Genomic DNA, 25,038 nt, shown 5'->3' on the forward strand with positions numbered 1-25,038 from the left:
CAAAACGGGCCTAGATAACCGGGGTATACAGTTTAAAGTGTTAATAATATATTTAAAATGTTCAAAGTAGTTTCAGTGCAGTAGCAGCGGAGATGGGCAGAAAAGTGACTGGTGCTGGAAGACATGTGTCGACACATAAAAGAAAACAGCATCCTTTCATCTCAACAATCCAAAATCAACTCTTCTGGAAAGTAACTAAAGCTGTTTGATAAATGCAGTAACAAGTACTTTGTGTACCTCTGAAAGGCAGAGGAGTAGAAAGCATTAATGATTATAAAATGGGATCCTGAGGTACAGTTTGACCTCTGGACTCATTTTACTGAGGGGTCGTTCTTTGGCCGGTTCATTTATCAGAGCAGCTCATTCAATGAGGGACCAAGGAGACGAAGACAGTGTTAAGAAGAATTCATCATTTAATCATTTTTAACATAAATAGGACACACATGGAGATGCTTACACAACTGCACCTGTTGTACATCAGGGTTAATCATTCATGCCCTCCTTGGACACCAAAAGGACATACCATTTCTTGATGCTATCAATGTTCATATTGTGCAAACATTATCAACATATTACAGACATTATCCTTCCCCTCATCAACAAAATGATCGCACAATACCTGAACCATTATGTAAGTAAGAACCAGTGCTTTACCATCCAGATGAAACGAGTACAAGTGCAGTGAATACAAAGAAATGAAAAGTAAATAAGTAAAGAGGTGCTGCTGTTCTGCTGTTGCTTGTATTAATAGGGACAATTCTTCTTCGAAGTTATCAGTTTTCAGCTGTAGTCTTGCTGTGATTTTCTCCATTAAATAAACACTTTTGTACCCTGTTTCTCCAATGGACTCAGATTTCATGTTTAAGTGCTAATTTCATCAGTAACAGAATTTGATTCAGTGACTTTTTGAAAAATGAACAAATCAAAACACGTTCCTGTTAACTCTGGCTCAAGTAACAACACAGTATTTACTGCAACACTCTCACAAGTGGTATTATTAAATACTCACTTCACTGATATTCAAGTAACATCATTCAGAAAAGTACACAAGTGAAATTATTGATTTACATTCAGAGAAACAAGAACATAAAACGATAACTTCTAAACACCAACAAATTGCAGTTTAGTCCCTTTTTACAGCATGACATAAAGGCAGATAACTGTTTTTGTGTTGGAGTGAGAACCATGAGAAACGGAGACACGCTTTACAAGTAATAGTATACCTTTTAAAAAGAAGGAAAGATACATACAAGTAAATCCAAAAGACAACTTGCACACAATTTCAAACAGCAGCATTCATTGATTGGAAGCGTTTCCCACAACGGCCTGAACTGAACCACACATATTAAAATACATAAAGCCTTCATATTCAGTAGTTTATCTCCAGTAGATTACAGTCGGCTAGATCCTGCTTTGGAGAAGAAGCAGTAGCATCAGGAAGCTAGCAGGTGCTAATCAGCAGTAAACACAAAGTAGGCCTGAGCTCGATCATGGATGTATAATAAGAACTGGATACAGCGTGGGAGGCGGGGTCTCGTTCTTTCCTATGAGAGCTGCTCATTGGTGCATGAAGGCAAAATGGCCCAACTTTTGAGAGGGCGAAACGTCACAGATTACCCATCATGCCTGGCTGTCAGAGCAGAAGAACCCGTGGGTGTTTCTCAATCGCGAGTACGCTTGCTTGGTAGCACATGTCTGCCGAGCATCTTGCTTCAGAAGCGAGTCAAGAATACTTCCTGCCATTCGGAAAACAAAGAGTGGAACAGGCTAGCAAGTGTGCAGGTGTGCGTCATATGAGAGGCCCCGCCTCTTACATCTTCCGCCACAGATTTGGGGAAATTGGTCCGTGCGCAAAGCATTGTGGGGATTTTAAGGCCGCAAAGTCTACTCATGTGCAGCCTCGATATTTCTCCAAACGGAGTACGCCGGGCTCGGTAGATTTCCAAGTATGCTGGAGATTGGAACAGTACTTCGGCGGCACTCGATGACGTAGTATGCTTGAAATAGTGGCTCTGAAGCAGCTTTACTCGCGATTGAGAAACACCCCGTATGTGCGCTCATAGAGCATGCGCCCCTTAAGCCCCGCCCCCCGAGCTCCCACTCTCGGCTCAGTAGAATGAATGGAGAGAGAGAATAAATCTAGATTCGGCTTTTAGTGCATTTTACAACTTTAAGGACCGAATGATTCTAAAATGTACGAAAAAGCACGTCGACCAAGATGGTTTTGTTCGGTATCTAAATACTGACCAGTTTAGAAGTTCCTTTTTGATCAAAATGGAGGATTGTCTTAATCCCTCCAGCAGTCCTTGAGGGGCTTCTGAGAGCTCTGAGAGCAGCCGCTCACGATGAGACAGAGGTTTCTGACTCGTCTCTCTGCAGGTCTTCGGTTTCTGCCTCCGTGTTCAGATCTTTATTTTCATATTCATTCAGTCTCTGTTTTTCTGTCCTTCCCTCCTCTGAGCAGCTCAATCCAATCATCTGAAAGAGAAATAACAATACCTTCAGCTTCACATCTCAGCATTTATAGCACAATCTCTGTCTTTTGTTTTTAAAGCTGAAGCCAATGATAACTTGTTTTTCAAACAGAGACATTAAACATAAAGCAAAGGATGTAACAGTGCACACTGACATGTAAAGACAAAACTACAAAGGAACACATTTAAACATATATTATATGGATACTAAAATATGGCAAAGGTGTCACTGGTATCTTGCTTTATCAAACCACCATCAGGACGTCAAAAGCTCATAATAGAAAGGTGTGAAGCAATAGGAGTGGGTAATATATTGATATAATATCAATACATATTGTAGATTTAGGATATTGTACCGCATAAATGTCTTTCCCAGATTTTAAAAGCTGGGTTACAGTAAAGTGAAGTAACTCTCTGAATATACCAGACTGTTCTACCTCTACTATTACTTAACTTTAAATACTAAGTAATTATATATACATATTTTTTAACTTACGGTCTTCCCTCTCTTCAGAACCAGCAGAACAACGAGAACGCAGAGAATCAGGAGAACTGTGAGAATGATAGCAGCACGACCAGCCTCTCTGTTTGAAGCATCTGGAATACAATCAGAGGAGATTTCAGTTCACAAGAAGAGCCAAGGTGATGCAGTTTCACATCAACTCCCACTATCAGACTGTCCTTTACCCAGAGGGACAAAGACACTACATTTTTCTACAGAGGTTTTTAAATAATGTACCATTTCTCTCTCCAGCTGGAGGTGAGGTTGTGCTGGAGTCGTTCCTCTTGGTCTGGTTCTCTTGCTCCTTTGTTACTGTTTCAAAGGAGAGAGGTCTTATTGAGGGACAACAGGAGTCATTATCTGCAGATTCATTAAGTGACTGTTCAACAAGAAAATGACTACAGGCCTTGAGAGAGTCAAGTGAGGAAAAAAACCTTTAAAAACAATAAATCTGTCAAAACCCTTTTCCCCTTCCTGTTTCTTAAAGTCATAAACACACATTGTAATGTTTAAGGTGAGTTTTGGGCTTTGAGTTTTGTGGGGTTTGTTGGTTGTTATCAAAAGATGCTGATATGCTGGTAATTGTTTTGCCTCTCAGAGCTTCCAGGCTGTTCAGTATTAAACTCTTACCGACGGTGAGGTGAGTCGAACATCTGACCCCGAGCTTTGGGAGATAGACTTCATAAGACCCATTGTTAGACAGAGATACGTTGGAGATGGTCAGAGTCAGGACTCCTCTGGTCAGGTCTCCATGATTCAGAGCGGTTCTGTCTCTGTACTGAAGCATCTGGGAATCAGGGTCGTCGCGCCGACTTCGATAAACATGAACGTAACGGGTGTGTCCTCTATTCCATTCCACTGTTGTAGAGGACAGGTCGATGGGGGGGTCCAGACGACACTGAAGAGGCGCTGATCCTCCCTCCACGGCCTGGACAGGCTGAGAGGGAAGACATGCAAGAGGCAGTGCTGCGGAGAAGAACATTTGGACAGTTTTAGAGCCTTTAAAGAAAATACTTAGTTTTAAAAGGTCCCCTATTATACTGTTCTTCATCAATATATTACAGGTCTCAGATATATCCAGAGCCTGTCTCTGATTGGCTGAAACACCAAACAGATCATTGCAGCATCCCATAATCCCCTCTGTTTCAGCCCTGTTTCAAAAGTGCTGATTCTCTGTCTGTTACTTTAGATGAAAATAAGGAGCCCCTCCCCACGCCCCTCTGAGAGATATTTGGTTAAAAAGAACTCAATGGTGCTCTAGGAGGAGATTCAGGTGATAAGGTGGGGGGGGGGGTTACCTTGGTTGCTGATTGGCTGATGTTACACAAGCCAAAACATCGTTATGGACATCATAAAGTGGCCAAAATCTGATCAGCTCATTTTCAGACAGGTTTTTATATAAATGGATCAGGACAAAAAGAGAGAGAATCTTTGTTCCTGAAACTTTCAGAGTCTCTTTCCACAGAGGGGACACATGTTGATGAAGAAGAGACATGAAGAAGAGGGGACACATGTTGATGTAGAAGAGACATGAAGAAGAGGGGATACATGTTGATGTAGAAGAGACATGAAGAAGAGGGGGACACATGTTGATGTAGAAGAGACATGAAGAAGAGGGGACACATGTTGATGAAGAAGAGACATGAAGAAGAGGGGACACATGTTGATGAAGAAGAGACATGAAGAAGAGGGGACACATGGTGATGTAGAAGAGACATGGAGAAGAGGGGACACATGTTGATGTAGAAGAGACATGAAGAAGAGGGGACACATGTTGATGTAGAAGAGACATGAAGAAGAGGGGACACATGTTGATGTAGAAGAGACATGAAGAAGAGGGGACACATGTTGATGTAGAAGAGACATGAGAAGAAGAGGGGACACATGTTGATGTAGAAGAGACATGAAGAAGAGGGGACACATGGTGATGTAGAAGAGACATGAAGAAGAGGGTACACATGTTGATGTAGAAAGAGACAAGAAGAAGAGGGGACACAAGTTGATGTAGAAGAAGACATGAAGAAGAGGGGACACATGTTGATGTAGAAGAGACAAAAGAAGAAGAGGGGACACATGTTGATGTAGAAGAGACATGAAGAAGAGGGGACACATGTTGATGTAGAAGAGACATGAAGAAGAGGGGACACATGTTGATGTAGAAGAGACATGAAGAAGAGGGGACACATGTTGATGTAGAAGAGACATGAAGAAGAGGGGACACATGTTGATGTAGGAAGAGACATGAAGAAGAGAGGGGACACATGTTGATGTAGAAGAGACATGAAGAAGAGGGGACACATGTTGATGAAGAGGAAGAGAAGGGGACACATGTGTGGAGTGTAAGAAGAGACATGAAGAAGAGGGGACACATGTTTGATGTAGAAGAGGACATGAGAAGAGGGGACACATGTTGATGTAGAAGAGACATGAAGAAGAGGGGACACGTGTTTGATGTAGAAGAGACATGAGAAGAAGAGGGGGACACCATGTTGATGTAGAAGAGACATGAAGAAGAGGGGACACATGTTGATGTAGAAGAGACATGAAGAAGAGGATTTTGCATAATAGGTGACCTTGAGATGCGTTGGTGGTTAAATCACATCATGTAACTGTTAGAGCAAAAGTGGCACAGCAGATACAAAGAAGAAAAAAGCTTCAATAACTATAATTACAAAATGTCTGAAAGTAAAGGTACAAAATGTAGTACATTTAAAAAGACATGTTCTTATGAGCTTTCTTACCAGCAGAGGCCGCTGAGCATCGATCTGACCTCAGTTTGAAACTTATTAGACTAAACTTAGCTTAGAGGAAAGTAGAGAGCCTATCTCTGCTCTAACAGCTCTCTGGCTCTCAGGTGTTATCTTTTATATTTTAACTACAATCTGCTCCTTGAATAGCAATTCAACATGGAAAGTAACTTAGTAGCATACATCTCCTTAACCACTGGGCTTAAGAACACTTCCTATATATACTGTACTGTATATGTATACAGTCTATGGTAGCCTACTTTACCTGAGTACTTCTGCTGCTCTATACCTCTAGCTCTAGTCCACTTCATATGAGACGGATATAATGTACCTTTTACTCCTTCATTCAGCTTTACTTTCAAGCATCTGAACGTCATTAGGTAACATCCCAATAACACACACACACACACACACATTTTCCTAACGTTAAAAACTCAAAATCTTACTTTAAAAAAAGAACTTCTGCTTCTACTTTATTTATTTATATTAGTTTATTTTTTGCAATAAAGCCTTTAAATCTGTTAATCCTGACTCCAGGCTCCTTCCTGCAGCGACACAAACACTCCACTAGGTGTCACTGCAGCTCCACGCATGCTTCCCTTCCTGCCCTACTTTTTACTGAAGTACATCTGAAAGCCCATACTTCATTACTTTAGTTAGACGTTCAGTCAGAGTATTTTTCAACACGAGTATCTGTACTTTCACTCGAGTGAAGGATGTGTGTACTTGTGCCACCCCTGCTACTATCAGTACTACACACACACACACACACACACACACACACACACACACACACACACACACACACACACACACACACACACACACACACACACACACACACACACACACACACACACACACACACACACACACACACACACACACACACACACACACACCACACACACACACACACACACACACACACACACACACACACACACACACACACACACACACACACACACACACACACACACACACACACACACACACACACACAGTGCTGCCTGAAAAAAGATTGGGAGTGACTAAAATAAAATCGATGTAGATACTTTATAAATTCACATTTACACACAGATGTAGAAACAACACCATTTTAAAATATGGGGGTTAGTGTATATTATTAATACAATATGAATATATAAAGCACATCTCTTCTCTATTTAAACTTATCAAGCTAATGCACAGAATCTTTTCTTTAAGGGTTAAAACACTTGGCAACACAAGAGGAGAGCACATGTACTGTCCAAACACTCTATGGCAATACAAGAACAAAGCATTGGATTCAAAGTTATGCTAAAACGATGAAAGTACTTTAATGAAACCTAATCTGGATCCAGATCATGCTGGCCAAAGTAATAACATATATTCTAAATGTAATGGGCACTGACAGTGAAGCGAGAATAAAGAATCACACAACCTCTTAAATTAATAATCCGGTTTTGTTTTTGTGAGAATTTTGAACAGGTAAAAAAAGACTTACAATAGTCAAAGCATCCTGATATAAAAGTATGATTTTCACTCAAATGTAACTGTGTCCTCAATAAGCAGACTCTCAAATTAAGTTAGCAACTCACCCAAGATATTTGATATTTGAGCAACCAGCAACAAAAGTAAGAGTTTCTTCATCATGAAGTCCTGCTCATTCCTCTAATCTAAAGACATGCAGCCTTTCTCCCTCCTGCTATTAATGTGTGTTTATTACTCAGCAGCTTCCTCCCCCGTCTCTCACCAGCAGCCTCCCCCTATTTCTTACTCCGCCTCCTCCCCCCTCTCTCACCAGCAGCCTCCCCCTATTTCTTACTCCGCCTCCTCCCCCGTCTCTCACCAGCAGCCTCCCCCTATTTCTTACTCCGCCTCCTCCCCCGTCTCTCACCAGCAGCCTCCCCCTATTTCTTACTCAGCCTCCTCCCCCGTCTCTCACCAGCAGCCTCCCCCTATTTCTTACTATATACCGTATTTTATCCTAATCTATATAGTTAACTTCTGCTTCTACTTTTTTTATTTATATTAGTTTATTTTTTGCAATAAAGCCTTTAAATCTGTTAATCCTGACTCCAGGCTCCTTCCTGCAGCGACACAAACACTCCACTAGGTGTCACTGCAGCTCCACGCATGCTTCCCTTCCTGCCCTACTTTTTACTGAAGTACATCTGAAAGCCCATACTTCATTACTTTTACTTGAGTTAGACGTTCAGTCAGAGTATTTTTCAACACGAGTATCTGTACTTGTGAAGTGAAGGATGTGTGTACTTGTGCCACCCCTGCTACTACGAGTACTACTATCAGTACTTCTCTGCAGTACTACTATGAGTACTACTATGAGTACTTCTCTGCAGTACTACTATCAGTACTTCTCTGCAGTACTACTATCAGTGCTTCTCTGCAGTACTACTATGAGCAGTGGCGGCTGGTGGAAAATATTTTAGGTGGGGCTGTGGAAATGGTGATCAAACAATACTAGAGGGGTCCGGGGGGATGCTCCCCCGGTAATTTTTTTTGAGAAAAGACCCCTTAAATCATGACTTCTGGTGATGTTAGAGGGGGGGAGGGGGGGGGGGGGGGGGGGGGAGAAGGACAATTTGAGGCTTAAAAATATGAGAAGACTGATCAATACCTCCATAACTTCAGTGTGGTTAGCTATGAATCTTCCAAAACTTCCAAACACCTTGTCCTGGACATAGTTTCTACAGCATAAACTGTGCAACAGTACAGTAGGCCCACACAAACTGCAGAACACCGGGGCTTTGGGAACACTGATTTAATTCCCATTTAACCTGTTAAGGGGCTTTTTTCCCCCGTTTTTTTTCTCACGAAACTGTGTCTCAGGGCTTCTTAAAATGTAATAAACTATTCATGTGTCCTACTCAGAGGAAACGCATCTAACTGATGATATGAACCATGTTTACCGAAACAAAACACAAGTCTCACAAGAAGCGTCTAAATGAGCCCTGAGCGAAAAAATGCTAACGCACTCTAGGTATAAATCAATCGATATACTTATCGGATATGCACAAACAAGCTTACAAGCTGAGATTCCACATATTCTAGAAATATAAGTATCATCACTGAGCGATCAGAACTCGCGACAGGGGAAGCAAATACAGACATCACACGACGTAGCTTTAGGTAGCAAAACATGGAGATATGCTCACCTTTTGCAGAATAACAATTCTGATCAAAAACGAGAAAAACGCAGCTGAAGGTTAATCCATAGGTTAATCCAATGTGTCTGTCACTTTGAAAAATGATTGATGATCCATAATTCAATTTTTATGTAAAAAACTGAGTTTTCATTAGCTGCTAATGTGGTAGCTTCCAGAGTGTATGACAGCTTCCTGTTTTGTCTCCTTGGATACGAGTCCAAACAACTCACAGCCTGCACCGGGCGCTCACGTAGGAGCCCTGTGACCATCAGATTTGACGACGCTGATTGGCTGAAATTATGTTTTCGCGGCATAGTTTACACGTTACAGATAGCAACAGTCAGCTGCTAGTGGCTGCTGCTGCACTGGTTGAGGGCTCCTCTCTTAGCGCCCAGACGAGAGAAGGTACACGGGCAAGGCCAGGCAGGAAACATGTGACTTATCACTAACTTTAGACATCGTAACACAATTTTAAACGAGATTTTATTGTAGATTATACATTTTACTGATACCAATTATATAATATTTACCTTGTTCATTAAAAATAAAAATAAAAATATATATATTTTTTTAAATATATTTTTTATTTTTATTTTTATTTTTTAATATGGGAAGAGGTGGGGCGGCGCCCCTAGCGCCCCTATGGACCGGCCGCCACTGACTATGAGTACTACTATCAGTACTTCTCTGCAGTACTACTATCAGTACTTCTCTGCAGTACTACTATCAGTACTTCTCTGCAGTACTACTATCAGTACTTCTCTGCAGTACTACTACGAGTACTTATCTGCAGTACTACTATCAGTGCTTCTCTGCAGTACTACTATCAGTACTTCTCTGCAGTACTACTATCAGTACTTCTCTGCAGTACTACTATCAGTACTTATCTGCAGTACTACTATGAGTACTTCTCTGCAGTACTACTATCAGTACTTCTCTGCAGTACTACTATCAGTGCTTCTCTGCAGTATTACTATCAGTGCTTCTCTGCAGTACTACTATCAGTACTTCTCTGCAGTACTACTATCAGTGCTTCTCTGCAGTACTACTATCAGTACTTCTCTGCAGTACTACTATGAGTACTTCTCTGCAGTACTACTATCAGTACTTCTCTGCAGTACTACTATCAGTACTTCTCTGCAGTACAACTATGAGTACTTCTCTGCAGTACTACTATCAGTACTTCTCTGCAGTACTACTATCAGTGCTTCTCTGCAGTACTACTATCAGTACTTCTCTGCAGTACAACTATGAGTACTTCTCTGCAGTACTACTATCAGTACTTCTCTGCAGTACTACTATCAGTGCTTCTCTGCAGTACTACTATCAGTACTTCTCTGCAGTACAACTATGAGTACTTCTCTGCAGTACTACTATCAGTACTTCTCTGCAGTACTACTATCAGTGCTTCTCTGCAGTACTACTATCAGTGCTTCTCTGCAGTACAACTACGAGTACTTCTCTGCAGTACTACTACGAGTACTTCTCTGCAGTACTACTACGAGTACTTCTCTGCAGTACTACTATCAGTACTTCTCTGCAGTACTACTATCAGTACTTCTCTGCAGTACTACTACGAGTACTTATCTGCAGTACTACTATCAGTGCTTCTCTGCAGTACTACTATCAGTACTTCTCTGCAGTACTACTATCAGTACTTCTCTGCAGTACTACTATGAGTACTTCTCTGCAGTACTACTATCAGTACTTCTCTGCAGTACTACTATGAGTACTTCTCTGCAGTACTACTATCAGTACTTCTCTGCAGTACTACTATCAGTGCTTCTCTGCAGTATTACTATCAGTGCTTCTCTGCAGTACTACTATCAGTACTTCTCTGCAGTACTACTATCAGTGCTTCTCTGCAGTACTACTATCAGTACTTCTCTGCAGTACTACTATGAGTACTTCTCTGCAGTACTACTATCAGTACTTCTCTGCAGTACTACTATCAGTACTTCTCTGCAGTACAACTATGAGTACTTCTCTGCAGTACTACTATCAGTACTTCTCTGCAGTACTACTATCAGTGCTTCTCTGCAGTACTACTATCAGTACTTCTCTGCAGTACAACTATGAGTACTTCTCTGCAGTACTACTATCAGTACTTCTCTGCAGTACTACTATCAGTGCTTCTCTGCAGTACTACTATCAGTACTTCTCTGCAGTACAACTATGAGTACTTCTCTGCAGTACTACTATCAGTACTTCTCTGCAGTACTACTATCAGTGCTTCTCTACAGTACTACTATCAGTGCTTCTCTGCAGTACAACTACGAGTACTTCTCTGCAGTACTACTACGAGTACTTCTCTGCAGTACTACTACGAGTACTTCTCTGCAGTACCTCCATCTCCTGCAGGAAGCAGGCGGTCTTCCCGGTGCCGGGCGCTCCGGAGATGTAGAGGCTGCCGGGGACTCTCTGCAGGGCTTTGTCTCTCAGGAAGCACCGGATGGCGTCTCGCTCCACCTCGCGGGACAGAAGACGCTCCGGGAGGGCCGTGTGCAAAGCCTGCTTCACGCTCAGGAACCTCGACTCTGCAGGGGGAACAAGAGAGGAAGAGGACGATGAAGATGAGGTCAAATGCATCCTTATCTTATATGGACAGTCTTGCACTAATGTACATTCTCTAAGATATTGAAGTGACTGTTATTTTGTATATATTGATTGTTGTGTTTTTATTTATGTCTTAATGTGTGCACATGTATAAATGTGTCTTTTGATCGTTTGATTTGATTGGTTATAAGAAGTGGATGTTGTCCAATAGGTGACCTTAAAAACAAATATTAGCGCCTCTTACTTTCTGCGAAGAGCCGAGAGACCGCGTGTTTTCCCTCCGGGGGTTCCGGCGGGAGTGTCCTGTCGCCGCGGTGACGACCCGGTGTTGGGAGACTGGTTTCCGTGGCGACAGCGACGGGACCAGCCGGCAGCGAACGGAGAGCGGAGAGTTCTCGTCGAAGCTGAGCTTTCTGGGAGAATTCACGGCCGGCTTGCTCTGCTTCGGGGGGGAGCCGAGCAGCGAGGAGCCGCCCAGGTTACAGCCGTTATCGTCTCCTTCAAAATAAAAGAGGACACACGTTTAAATCTCCGGGTGAAGCTGGTGTGGAGGAACTCAACATCTTATCATTTAAATATTCTTTCATTGTTGATAAGCAAGCCAGGCCAACAACACCAACAACACCAGATTGAGAACAGTCGCTTTAAAAAAAAATGTAACCGCCTATAGAGATTTAAACCAACATAAGCCTTTTTGAATAACTGTGGGAATAGATGGAGCCGTGTGGTGTTTTATTTGCACCTCTGAAGCACTTTGTAGCCGTTCTAAAGTTGTTTTACACTAAAGAAATGAAGCAGAACCTAGAACCACATGGGGACCGTCTCACCTGTGCGTTTCCTGGGGCTGAGGGGGAGTCTTGTCTGCAGACGGGGGGAGGATGGAGGAGCTCTGAGTGAGAGAGGAGACGAGACGGCAGAGGTCCGGGCGACGGCAGGGCGCCTCGGGGACATCGGTCCGATGCGACCCAGGTTCAGGTTCTGGGTTTCGGGTTTTGAAGGTGAAGCAGCCGGAGACTCCTCTCGCTGCGGCGTCTTGCCGTGAGAGGAAACTCTGCAGGATTTCCGGCGAGGGAACGCCAGCGTGGGCTGAGCCTGGCCGTTAGAGCGCGTGCTGGGCATGTTGAGCTCAAACTGAAACATTAAAAAAAGGAAATGAATCCATTAGTTCATCAAAAAAGGTAGGGGTGTGTGAGAGGGGTTTTTAAAAACATTTTAAGCTTCTTGTGAAGTTTTTGTTTGAAGCTAAACTAGTAAAGTCCTACATCCAAATGTTTACTTAAAGGTCACCTATCATGCTATTTTTAGGTAATAGCATAGGTCTCAGATATATACAAATATATAAAAAACATGTCTATGAAGTGTTTTGCTCAAAATACCAAACAGATCACCCATTCTAGCCATGCCTCATATCCCTCTATTTCACTTCCTGTTTCAAAAGTGCTGATTTTGCGTATAAAGCTTTAAAAAAAAAAAAAAAAAAGGAGGGGGCTGAGCTCATGCGGGACCCGGCAGCTACTGTCTAAACTAAATACTGCCGTGATGAAACGCCATATCATGGATTATCAAGGATTATTTCTGAAACAGTATGGAGCTCAAAGGCTTTCTCTCTTGCCGGTTATACCACAAGGTGAGTTCCTTTTTATTTCCTGCTTCTTCACACACATGCTCTCCAGTACAGGTTAGCTCTGAGTGTTAGCAATGCTAATGTAAACACCGACCATATTACGTCCAAAACAGTCGGGCATTGTTTCTGATAGCAAAGTTTCTGATAGGGCCATGGGTGTAAAGCCAGCCCACATTTCAGATATTACGTCATATCGGACGCAAATCTGAATCAGCTCCGTTGTAGCCCCGTTTTTTGGAGATTTGGGTACGGAGGAAAAGAGAGAGGGTTTTATTTTCTGACGCTGCGTGAGTTCCCTGACGCACCGGGGACACATCTTTATGTATAAAAGACATGAAAAAGTGCATTTTGCATGATAGGTCCCCTTTAAATAAAAGTACTGGTTGCTGGTCATTTTGGGTTCAAACTGAAACCTAATCCATAAGCACATAAATGATAGGGCTGTTAATAATGTGATTTTTGTTTTTACATTTTCTAAGGTTGGTGAACGAATGCATTCAAACTTTAGTTATTAGCAGCAATGATGCTATAAGAACCAAAAACTAAATAAGTATGGGGCTACATAAAATAAGTAATACTCTGTTATACGAGTCCTGAATCCAAAAACTACAACAGTACTAGTGTCACAATCTACAAAAAGGTATCAAAAGCACTCATTTAGCCAATTCCAAGATATATTTAATATGATTAGATTTACTGATAAAGTAATGTGTTCATGTTTTGATGTTGCAGCTGTTAACATGTGGGGCTTATTCTGCCTAATGTACATACTGCTGGGTAGTGGAGACTCCATTGATATGTATAAAGTAGCATTACATGGAGATACTTCATTAAAACTCAAGTACTTCAAAATTGTACTTGAGTAACTTTCCTCCACTAGTTGATGGCATGTTGGTCGTGGCACCTGTCACTACCATGGATGTATAATAAGAACTGGATACAGCGTGGGAGGCGGGGCCTCATTCATATGATGAATTGGAAATGGGGGACCCTGATGTAAACAAGACGAAAGTCTTTCTCTGGTCTGCATCCCCTTAACAATTGTATGTTTTGAGCTGTACTGTACTGTACCCAATATACAAGCTGTTAATAAACTTTTCAATCAATCAATCAATTCATTCCTATGAGAGTTGCTCATTCGCGCATGATGACAAAATGGCCCAACTTTTGAGAGAGCGAAACGTCACAGATTACCCGGCATGCCTGAGAAGTACCCGTATGTGCGCTCATAGCGCATGCGCAACTTTAACCATGCCCCCCAAAATGCTCGTTCACATCAAGCACGTCAATTTGCGTACACGTAACAGCATGGTAATGGTTGTTATGATAGATTTTATATTAACGAGGCGGCAGTTAGCAGCTAGCGGTTAGCTAGTAATTATGCTAATTTACACATCAATCGTTATGTACTTTTATATTACGCTGTAACAGGATCTAGTGATATCCAAGCAGCAGAGCTTCATTTAGCATGAAAGAATTATTGCACTGTGTGTGTATATATATATAAATAATATATCACTATTATTTAACAACTCTTTATTGGGTTATTTTATTTGGGGTGAAGTACATTGTCAGAATAAGTGAGAAATGGATTTAACTTGTTAGACAGCTATCATACTGAATACATATTTACTGTGAATGTATGCAAACATGTATGGCATATAGCTGTCTAACAGAAGTTAAATCCATTTCTCACTTATTCTGACAATATACTTAACCCCAAATAAAAGAACCCATTAAAAAGAGTTGTTAAACAATAGTGAAGTCACGTTGTAATAACAATAACTCATCTCTCGGTTCTTTTTCTGCTTTGCCAAACGCCAGTGTCAAATGTCCTATTAGAGTTGCCGTATGTAGTTGTCCAATATGGCGGACCATCTCGCACATGCGCAGTACAGATCGGGCAGATCTGGTCATAGATATATATAAACACCAGCCTTAAGTTAGAACTTCTGGACCTTGTTTCAAGTAGATAACTTTGTCCTCTTCTTTGTTTTTATTTTCGAGGCTCTGTACCTTAGCCTGTAGGTGGACGATAGTGTCCTAGGTAGGTGCCAGAAATGCGCAACTCTGCACTGTTAACACGTTCCATACATTCTCCGACCTCCTTCCTCATGCCAGCAATTGCAGCCAATACTCCATCCTGTCTGTTTTTAAGTCTTTGATAGCTTCGAGAATTGGTGGTGGTGTTACTTGCTGCTTCATCTCCGGCGTTCCCAACATTCCCATCCGCCATTGGGTTAGCATTAGCTGTAGCTTCTTCACCCTGTTTGGACGGGCCAAAATCTATAGACTGGGTTTTTTGCGGTCTTTACCGGATCTTTTTGAGGTAGAAGGCATCAGGGTATTCTTAGCAAATGTATTGCTCGCTTTATCGTAGTAGTTCGTTTGGTTTAATACGATTGTGCGGAGGAGAAAGAAACACGTCTGTCTAGCGCGCCGCCATACCGGAAGTCAAGCTGTCCTTTTTAAATCATTGAGATTGTATATAAGGAATTTAACAAAAAACACAAGATAATTATTTACACTGTGACATTTACAAATAGCATTGTTTACTCACTCATACAGTGTATGGGACTGCAACCATAGTCTTACTGTATTTTATTTTGAAAGTCTCAACCGGAAAATTGCGGCTCTGTTCGCACAAACATTAACTCCATAATAAATGTAGTCTACTTTTCATATGATGTGAAAAACCTATCAGCATTTACCGTTTAAATCGCATATGAACAAAATGCTTGTAGAATCTGTAGTTGTTTGGTATTGTCGATTTAATGTGTGAACGAGTGACAGAGAAGACCATGCTGGCCAAAAGTAATACAATATATTCTAAATGTAATGGGCAGACACTGACAGTGAAGCGAGAATAAAGAGTCACACAACCTCTTAAACTCAGTTAATACTCCGGGTCAATTGTGAGGAGTTTGAACAGGTAAAAAGACACTTACAATAGTCAAGATGTCATGATATAAAAGTGTGATCTTCATTCAAATGTAACTGTGCAGACTCTCAAATAAAGTTAGCGACTCACCTGAGATGATTTCAGCAAACAGCAAAAAAAAAATGAGTTTCATCATCATCAATCCAGGAGAGAAGTGGATGACCTGAATGTGACAGCTGAACTAACCCTGCAAAGCAGAGCATTCTTCCTTTCAGTGCACTGGGGCGTGGTCTAAGGACCAGGGACCGAGGGTGTCATACATTTTACAGATTGCAAAGCGCCCAGCAGCGACAAATGTGTTATTTCGGCTATTGAGCTAGATATATATTACACATTTACTTTTTAAACATTTTAAAAACAGACACAGTACAACATTAAAACCAAAACAAATCCAACAACAAGTAAATAAAAAGAGGAAAGTTCCGAAGTAGTTTTCTGGTAAATAGTAAAAAACTTTATTGAAACGGCTCCTTCATATTGGACATGTTTAAGAATAAAGGCAGTTCTGACAGGTTCAAATAGAGCTGAATTAACAACAAACAGTTATTTACACACAAAGACAAATGAGGACATAAAGAAACATTCAGAAAAAACTAACAATCAGCCTGTCCAACTAGATCATCAGTCAGTTGGTGCAGACCACCAGGAATACAGAGGAGTAAACCCCCAAATGTCTGGATGTGATCACATGACCAGAACTCTTTGTGTTCTACATGAACAGATTTGATCCAGTCTGCAGTCTAAGTGTTACACAGCGGCTTCAGAGAGTCCCTCAGAGAAGAATCAGAGGACAGCAGGAGAGAATAACTCTGACATCATTCACTAAAACCTGTTATTATTTAAAGAGACTATACACCGGACACTTTATGAGGAACTATAGGGGGTCCAAACTTTCTTCACTGAGGGCCACAAACAGAAAAACACATGAAGCGCTGGGCCCCTCACTAGAGATCAGGTTGCCTCATAAGTTAGTAAATCAATCAAATACATGACTTTGACTTGATACTTGAATATGCTTTGAGAAAACACAAACAGCCTAAAACCCCAGCTCTCCGTAGGGTTTCATTTATCTTGTTAAAGTGTTGGCAGCTCATTCCTTCAAACGGAGCCTCTGATTATAATAAGGGGAAATGTGAAGGGTCTATTTCAAGCTTGGTGGGCAGAGAAGTTATTGGGCTTTTTTTATTATTAGCCACGATTTGTTAGAAAATGTTCTTAACTTGAATTGACTGAATTTATTTAAAATGTGGGATTATTATTAATACAAGAATAATGCTGCGGAATAACCGTTTACATATATTTTAAAAGTAAAGTATAAGAAAAGCATAAGTTTCATGTTTGATAAGATAAAATTGATCTTTATTAATCCCCGTGGGGAAATGCAGGAGTTGAAACAGCAACAGGGTGAGAATGAAAAACAGGACGGCACAGATTCACAGATTAATACAATTTAAGATCAAATCAAAGATACAAATAAAAATGATAGAAAACTGAAATAAGAGATGAAATAAAATGAACATATATATACACATCTTGGGTCATATATATATATTAGATATATTTACATGAATGTGTGGAAACAGTGTGTGTTTGATGTCCAGTAATTGTGACCCTGTAACCCTTCTTTCGGAGTATTTAAAAATGTTTGAAAGATTGATTTAAGACATCAGGGTAGATGCAGGAATCCTGAAGTCAAATGTAAAACCTTTTAAGACCTTTTTTAAGACCCTTTCCACACATTTTAAGACCTCATCGCCACTTTGAGTTCTAACCGGTTACATTGGCGACACACTTTACCTCACATTTACTATATACAGTATTGATTGTCCTTCCTCCTTATCTTCCAACCATTTGGACGCAAACTTGCATTTCCCCATAACGATGTTGTTTAACAACCGGCGTAAACGGACCTTCGCGCGCTATCAAGCAGTGAGCGTGCGATGTCCTGTTCAGATGACGTCAAACCCAACGGGATGCCATAAATAAACTACACAGAATCACACTACACACCTACGCAATGATTACATTCAGGCAGACTGTAGAATACAACCTCTTTGGACAATTTATATACTTATTGAAAACAAGCTACAAAATGTAATACCTTGGAAAATGCCGTTTAATACTTTTTAATAGTCTTAATTTTCGCTAAATTGATTTATCAACTTGTAATACTTTTTAAGACCCCGCGGACACCCTGATTGTATATCACAATATTTTCATAAATACAAATATCATCATTGTGATGAAACTGCAGGACTTATATTTGTTGTTTTTATAAAAATATTTACACAATGACATGTCATGGATATCACCACCTAGTGGGTAAAACAGATAATGCTAGTTTGTGAATGACATGATTTCAATGTAATGCTGCTTTAAAAACATGGAAGAGAGAACACACATATAAATCCAACATGATACCTCGTCTGTCACAATATAGATGTTATATTGATTGATGGCCCAGCCCTCTGTTTGTCAGGGGATATAGAAAGGTATATTCTGCCTTGATTGACCCATTAATAGACCGTATCTGATGGTTGATTGTTGTTGTCTTTGACCTCTGACCCCACCAGGCCTTCTTCTGCAGCGCTCTGCTGATCTCCCTCTGAGGTCTTCGGCTCTCCTTCTTTCTAATAATTCGCTGTGAAAACATTAAACACAGTTTTAGAGACTTCATCCAATGAAGGAGAGGTTGTGTGTTCTGAGGCCCTGTTCTGCTCTCTGGGTTCTCCCTCTCCTGTAGTTCTTCAGGTTTCAGTGCATGTAAATGGTCTGCAAAGGCTAACATCCCTGTGCTCCCTCAGAGGGAGTTTCTCTCCTAAGCCATTGCCTTATATTCTGATATTGGATAGTTTCTTTTTTTACTTTAAATCATATTATACGTTTGTATTAGATAATCATCTAAATCTAAAAAGTAACTAAAGTTTCAAATAACTGTAGTGGAAGAAAACTACAATATCATTATTTTTAGATGTAGTGGAGTAGAAGTAGAGAGTAGCATGCACTGAAAATACTCAGGTAAAGTACAAGTACCTCCAAAATGTACTTAAGTACAGTAAATGCAGTGGCGTTTTTATATGTACAAAAGTGGAGGGGCACGAACACGAACCACTTAGATGTGTATACGCTTCTGGTGCTTTTTTAAACACGTAAACAAATAGCTGTAGGCTCGCCGTTGGGGAGAAAATCAGCAATGTAAATGGTGACGTCATGACGCAGCGGCACCAGTCGGGCTCTGGGCGGTGTGAACAAAACGGGGGCTGAAAAGAAAAACCGGTTCCGAACCAGAAAAGCTCTAGCACGGAGCTAGAACGGGAACCGCGTTGGTGTGAAAGCCCTATCAGATCACCTTTCTTCCCCGTTTGATGCTCTCTTTGAACTTCACCAGGTCCTCTTCACCATGTCTACATGCCTCAATGCAGTGGATGCTGCCACGTGATTGGCTGATTACATATTTGCCTTAACGAGCAGTTGAACAGGTGTACCTAATGAAGTGGCCAGTGAGTGTGTTTGGTCAGACATATTGTGATATTTGTTTTGTTTTTTAACTTACGGATCTTCCCTCTCTTCAGAACAACGAGAACGCAGAGAATCAGGAGAACTGTGAGAATGATAGCAGCACGACCAGCCTCTCTGTTTGAAGCATCTGGAATACAATCAGAGGAGATTTCAGTTCACAAGAAGAGCCAAGGTGATGCAGTTTCACATCAACTCCCACTATCAGACTGTCCTTTACCCAGAGGGACAAAGACACTACATTTTTCTACAGAGGTTTTTAAATAATGTACCATTTCTCTCTCCAGCTGGAGGTGAGGTTGTGCTGGAGTCGTTCCTCTTGGTCTGGTTCTCTTGCTCCTTTGTTACTGTTTCAAAGGAGAGAGGTCTTATTGAGGGACAACAGGAGTCATTATCTGCAGATTCATTAAGTGACTGTTCAACAAGAAAATGACTACAGGCCTTGAGAGAGTCAAGTGAGGAAAAAAACCTTTAAAAACAATAAATCTGTCAAAACCCTTTTCCCCTTCCTGTTTCTTAAAGTCATAAACACACATTGTAATGTTTAAGGTGAGTTTTGGGCACTGAGTTTTGTGGGGTTTGTTGGTTGTTATCAAAAGATGCTGATATGCTGGTAATTGTTTTGCCTCTCAGAGCTTCCAGGCTGTTCAGTATTAAACTCTTACCGACGGTCAGGTGAGTCGAACATCTGACCTCTGGTCCTGGGAGATAGACTTCATAAGATCCATTGTTAGACAGAGATACGTTGGAGATGGTCAGAGTCAGGACTCCTCTGGTCAGGTCTCCATGATTCAGAGTGGTTCTGTCTCTGTACTGAAGCATCTGGGAATCAGGGTCGTCGCGCCGACTTCGATAAACATGAACGTAACGGGTGTGTCCTCTATTCCATTCCACTGTTGTAGAGGACAGGTCGATGGGGCGGTCCAGACGACACTGAAGAGTCGCTGATCCTCCCTCCACGGCCTCGACGGGCTGAGAGGGAAGACATGCAAGAGGCAGTGCTGCGGAGAAGAACATTTGGACAGTTTTAGAGCCTTTAAAGAAAATACACACAAAGATTTGAAGATGCTTTTGTGTCCTTGGAAGACAAAAGGTAAACGGAACACATTTGAATTATATATTAACGGGGCCTTATTCTCAGTGGCGACTGGTCATTAGGGGCAGGCACAGCCCCACCTAGTGTCAGCAGAATTACATCTTAAAATATATTTTAAGATCATGTTTAATCATCTGATTCGTCTGTACATGCTGTTTTAGTCTGTTCTTCTAATTAGTGTCCACAGTGTGCCTGTTGAGCCGTTTTGAGCGATGTGGGGCAAGCATGGGGTCAAGCCCCGATCTAGCCCCTCTCTCTCACTGTCTAATGGCGCGTTTCCACTACAGCGCGGAGCACGGTTTAAGAGGGCTGTGACGTCAGCGGCCCGTCTTTGGTTGCGTTTCCACTTGGCCTAGTACCGGCCGGCGGGTCCTAATTCACAGTTTTTCTGGCCTCATAAAATCGTGGGTCTAGGGCCAGAGACAACGAGGCTGAGTCGGGCTGAGTATGCTAAACTAGAGAGAGCATCGCTGGCAAGGGGGCTACAACTACAACAAGATGGACATATTTGACCGTGATTTAATTGTAATACACGTTTCAAAATGTACCACGTGATGACACGTTAGGCTCGTGTTGTGTTCAAGAACCCTGACCTAACCCAGGAAAAACAGGCACTCGCTTGTTTAATTGTTTTGCGGTCTAGATTTCTTAAATGTTTTTCTTTTTTGCGTGTGTTTATAAATTACCTCGAGGGCCGTACCAAATGGTGTCGCGGGCCGTATACGGCCCGGGGGCCGAAGGTTCCCCACCCCTGGTCTAAGTGAATGGGTACTGTAAAAACTACACTGGCATGCTCAGAGTCTTTTACTATTCAATGTGTGCGGCAACAAAATAATCACCATAGGGGCACTGTGCTGGCAACCCCACCAAACGTCATCTCACATAATTCAGAGCTGATTGGCTGTAAGTACATGTGCCGCGAAAAGTATCTGAAGAGGAGATCAGGGTTGCGGTCGAATAGTCCATTTAGCTTAGGAACCTTCCTAACGGAGTGAAATGACCCGGAAGTCCCTCAGTGGCAGCCATGATAAGTGCTGTTCGAATTCTCTAGATGAAAGGAAAGGAGGTTTCAAACTTCCTTTATAACCTCCTTTATCTTAGGAACCACTAGACCTCCCTAACCGAAAGGAGAGGAGAAATTGCTGCCCCACAATGCCTTGCGGCCGCCGCATTTGCCGTCACACAACAGTTGGCCGTTCACGGAAACAACCGATTATGAACGAGAAATGATATCATGAAAGTTACGGTGCTTATAGAGTGGCGAAGTCACGCCCATCTACTTCCGGTCCATGGGACCTTATTTCGGAAAAATAATGTATTGAAGTCAATGGAGAGAGAAAACTTATCTTTCGATCCCGTTTGAATTGTGCCATGAATTACACATATGATGTTTGTCAATCTTAAAAAATAATTTCCATGTCAAAGAAGTCACAGTTTGTCGTAAAACTGTTGAAATGTAAGACTATGAAAAATACGCAACTAGAAAGACTACAAATCCCAGAGTCGTGTAAGTGATGTCACAATTGTTTTCCTCCACTAAGAGATAGCTAAGATCAGCGCCATATAGATATAATCTATCTATATGGCGCTGGCTAAGATAAGATAACTTTAACAAGATGCCTGTGTGCTTAGTACCAGGTTGTTATCAATGGGTCTTGCTCGTTCTTTTGCTTCCCGTCTGATGAAAGGACCAGGAGTGGCTTGATCAAGTTAGCTACCTAGCTAGTAGCTAGCACGTTAGTTAGCATTACAGCCTTGTCATTTTTATTAGCCTTAACATGAAGTAACATTAAGTAACCCAAAATGTTAAAGAGTAAGAGTAGTAGTCATATTTCGTGAACCCTTTGAAGAGTACTGTCACCGGTGTGATCATTCTATAATACACAATTTAAGCCCGGGGGAGAAATGCTAACGCTAACGCTAGCATCGGCGATCGGCGATCTTTTCTACTTCATGCTATCTGCATAAATGGTTGAAATTAAAAAGACCAGGCAGTTCAGAGAGAATCAAAGGAAGGCAGGCAGGCAGCTTTGCATGACTTTCTTCAGGACGTGTTTCATTGTGGTGATAGTGAGGGTAGTCAATCGTTTTGTTGACAAGACAGTAGTGACGGCCATCTTGGTGACGTGTGTTGTTGACCAGAGATGTAGTTCATTGAGCGTTTCACACAAACAAATGTGTTACTTCACAGTTTTACGACACATTTTATTTTTTTTGACTTGCAAAATTATCTTTTAAATTGACAAATATCATATGTGTAATTCGTGGCACAATTCAAACGGGATCGAAAGATAATCTTTCTCTCTCCATTGACTTCAATACATAATTTTTCCGAAATAAGGTCCCATGGAGGTCCACCGGAAAGGGAGGGACTTCGCCACTCTATTAAGCATTTTAAAACGTATGTGGTAAGTTGCCAAAGTGCTTTGTTTTGAACGTTCATCAGTATTATAATCAAAAAAAGAAATATGAACGTTAGTTTTTACTGAAATGATCAAATAAAGTCAACATTTCACAGTCTTTACTGAGCTGTGTGGGGTTTGTTCAACTTTGAAAAGATGTTTGAATGGTGATATACACAGTGATAGATGTTAAGGACTAACGTTTATAATAAATACATTTGTATTGATTTGAAGATCTTTTCATACAGTCATACGTATTGGGATCATTTGTATTAATGTGGACCGGAGGGAGAGGGTGACGAGCATACATTTCACTTTCCTTTTTTATTTCAATTCCAACTTTGGTCATGAAGAATATGTTTCTCTGTTGTCCCCGTTCATAAAGCATAACAGCATCAGAGCACGGTGCAGAGTCTCTAGATGAGTTTACAGTAGTCCCTCGTTCTTATTAAACATCCATGTTGTAGTCCGCTGTATAGAAAACTGTAGTTTCCATAGTTTCCCCACAGCAGCAGGCGCACATTTATGACCTCTGCTGGCGCATCATAAACACGTCGGATAGTGAAAGTGCAGTCGGATTCTCTAAAGTACCGCAGTCTCTTCTCCTACGTCCTTTTGAATTCTCCTATCCACTATCCCTTAACCCCATGACGTTTCACTCCGAGGTCAAGGAATAGACGATAGGGTTAGAACTTAGGAGCTGTTTTTTTGGAGTATTCGAACGCAACCCCGCAGTCTCTTCTCCTAAATCCTTTTGAATTCTCCTATCCACTATCCCTTAACCCCATGACGTTTCACTCAGAGGTCAAGGAATAGACGATAGGGTTAGAATTTAGGAGCTGATTTTTGGATTATTCGAACGCAACCTTGGACTCTCATCCTGCTACATTATGCAGTTTATTAGTGAACTACCACGGAACTACTTGTACACAGTAGCGTACATACACTTTTTGTGTTAAGTTTATATCAAAAAGATATTCTTTTATATAAAATTAATTGATATTAGCTGTACACTTTGCGAATATAATAGTTTTTTATGGACAACTTTACCATTAAATCCCTTCCAACTAATTTTGCTGCTGTCACTCCTCTTGCAACTCCGGGTAGCTGTCAATCAAAGTCCAGTGGCTCCGCCCCAAAGTGTCAGAAACTGTGTACGCACGCCCAGAGAGTACTCCGCGTGGGAGTCGCCGGTGCAGAGGGTCCCTTCATGTCACAGCGCAAATGCAGTAAAGCCCGTTTCCGGTGCAAGATCTGCATTATGATTGGCTAAATAACTGTTTGTTAAAAACTCTGTGTAATGATTGGGCTGGAACTGTGTGTTGGGCATTGTAGTCGGTATACTCTACTGTCAAATGTTATGCTATGACAAATGAAAGCACTTTAATGAAGCCTTATCTGGATCGAGAATATAATGGCCAACATTAATAATCACGCTCTGTATTTAACAGCTGGTTTGTTGTCAGATTCTTTTTTTCAAACAAGAACTTTTTTCTGAGATAAATCCAAAAAGTAATGCAAAAGTTGCCATAAACACCATTAATATTCTAAATGTAATGGGCAGACACTGACAGTGAAGCGAGAATAAAGAGCGACACAACCTCTTAAACTCAGTTAATACTCCGGGTAAATTGTGAGGAGCTTGAACAGGTAAAAAGATACTGACAATAGTCAAGATGTCATGATATAAAAGTATGATCTTCATTCAAATGTAACTGTGTGCAGACTCTCAAATAAAGTTAGCGACTCACCTGAGATGATTTCAACAAACAGCAACAAAAGTACGAGTTTCTTCATCATCAATCCAGGAGAAGTTGATGTCCTGCGCATTCCTCCAGCAGTTTAATACATGCACGCTCTCAGCCGGCTGCTAATTATGTGCTGCGATGTAGGCGTATTTTCACTGAAGTGGGCGCGGAGTCCGCGGAGGACTCCGCGCCCACTTCAGTGAAAATGACGCATCTAAGCGTTGATGTGCTGCATTTGGGCATAGGGCGGACTCCGCCCTATGCCCAAATGCAGCACATC

At 41.4% G+C, this 25,038-nt stretch overlaps 2 protein-coding genes across 2 annotated transcripts; both read right to left on the minus strand.

Annotated features, from left to right (window-relative positions):
* Window positions 1-2,110: 2,110 nt before the first annotated feature.
* On the minus strand, window positions 2,111-15,291 carry LOC117481983. Its single transcript, XM_034129928.1, has 8 exons — window positions 15,160-15,291; window positions 12,259-12,562; window positions 11,676-11,844; window positions 11,222-11,412; window positions 3,607-3,942; window positions 3,214-3,288; window positions 2,971-3,071; window positions 2,111-2,478 (listed from the first exon to the last, which is right to left on the minus strand). Exons 1-8 carry the CDS (start codon window positions 15,289-15,291, stop codon window positions 2,341-2,343), a joined length of 1,446 nt encoding a protein of 481 aa, XP_033985819.1. The 3' UTR covers window positions 2,111-2,340.
* A 2,822-nt stretch (window positions 15,292-18,113) lies between these two features.
* Window positions 18,114-24,837, minus strand: LOC117481880 (butyrophilin subfamily 2 member A1-like). Its single transcript, XM_034129807.1, has 5 exons — window positions 24,762-24,837; window positions 20,178-20,513; window positions 19,785-19,859; window positions 19,550-19,642; window positions 18,114-18,637 (listed from the first exon to the last, which is right to left on the minus strand). The coding sequence occupies exons 1-5, from the start codon at window positions 24,808-24,810 to the stop codon at window positions 18,627-18,629; spliced, it is 564 nt and encodes a 187-aa protein (XP_033985698.1). The 5' UTR covers window positions 24,811-24,837; the 3' UTR covers window positions 18,114-18,626.
* Window positions 24,838-25,038: the final 201 nt, after the last annotated feature.

The sequence above is a fragment of the Trematomus bernacchii genome, unplaced genomic scaffold (genome assembly GCF_902827165.1).
Source record: "Trematomus bernacchii unplaced genomic scaffold, fTreBer1.1, whole genome shotgun sequence".
NCBI classification, from domain to species: Eukaryota; Metazoa; Chordata; class Actinopteri; order Perciformes; family Nototheniidae; genus Trematomus; species Trematomus bernacchii.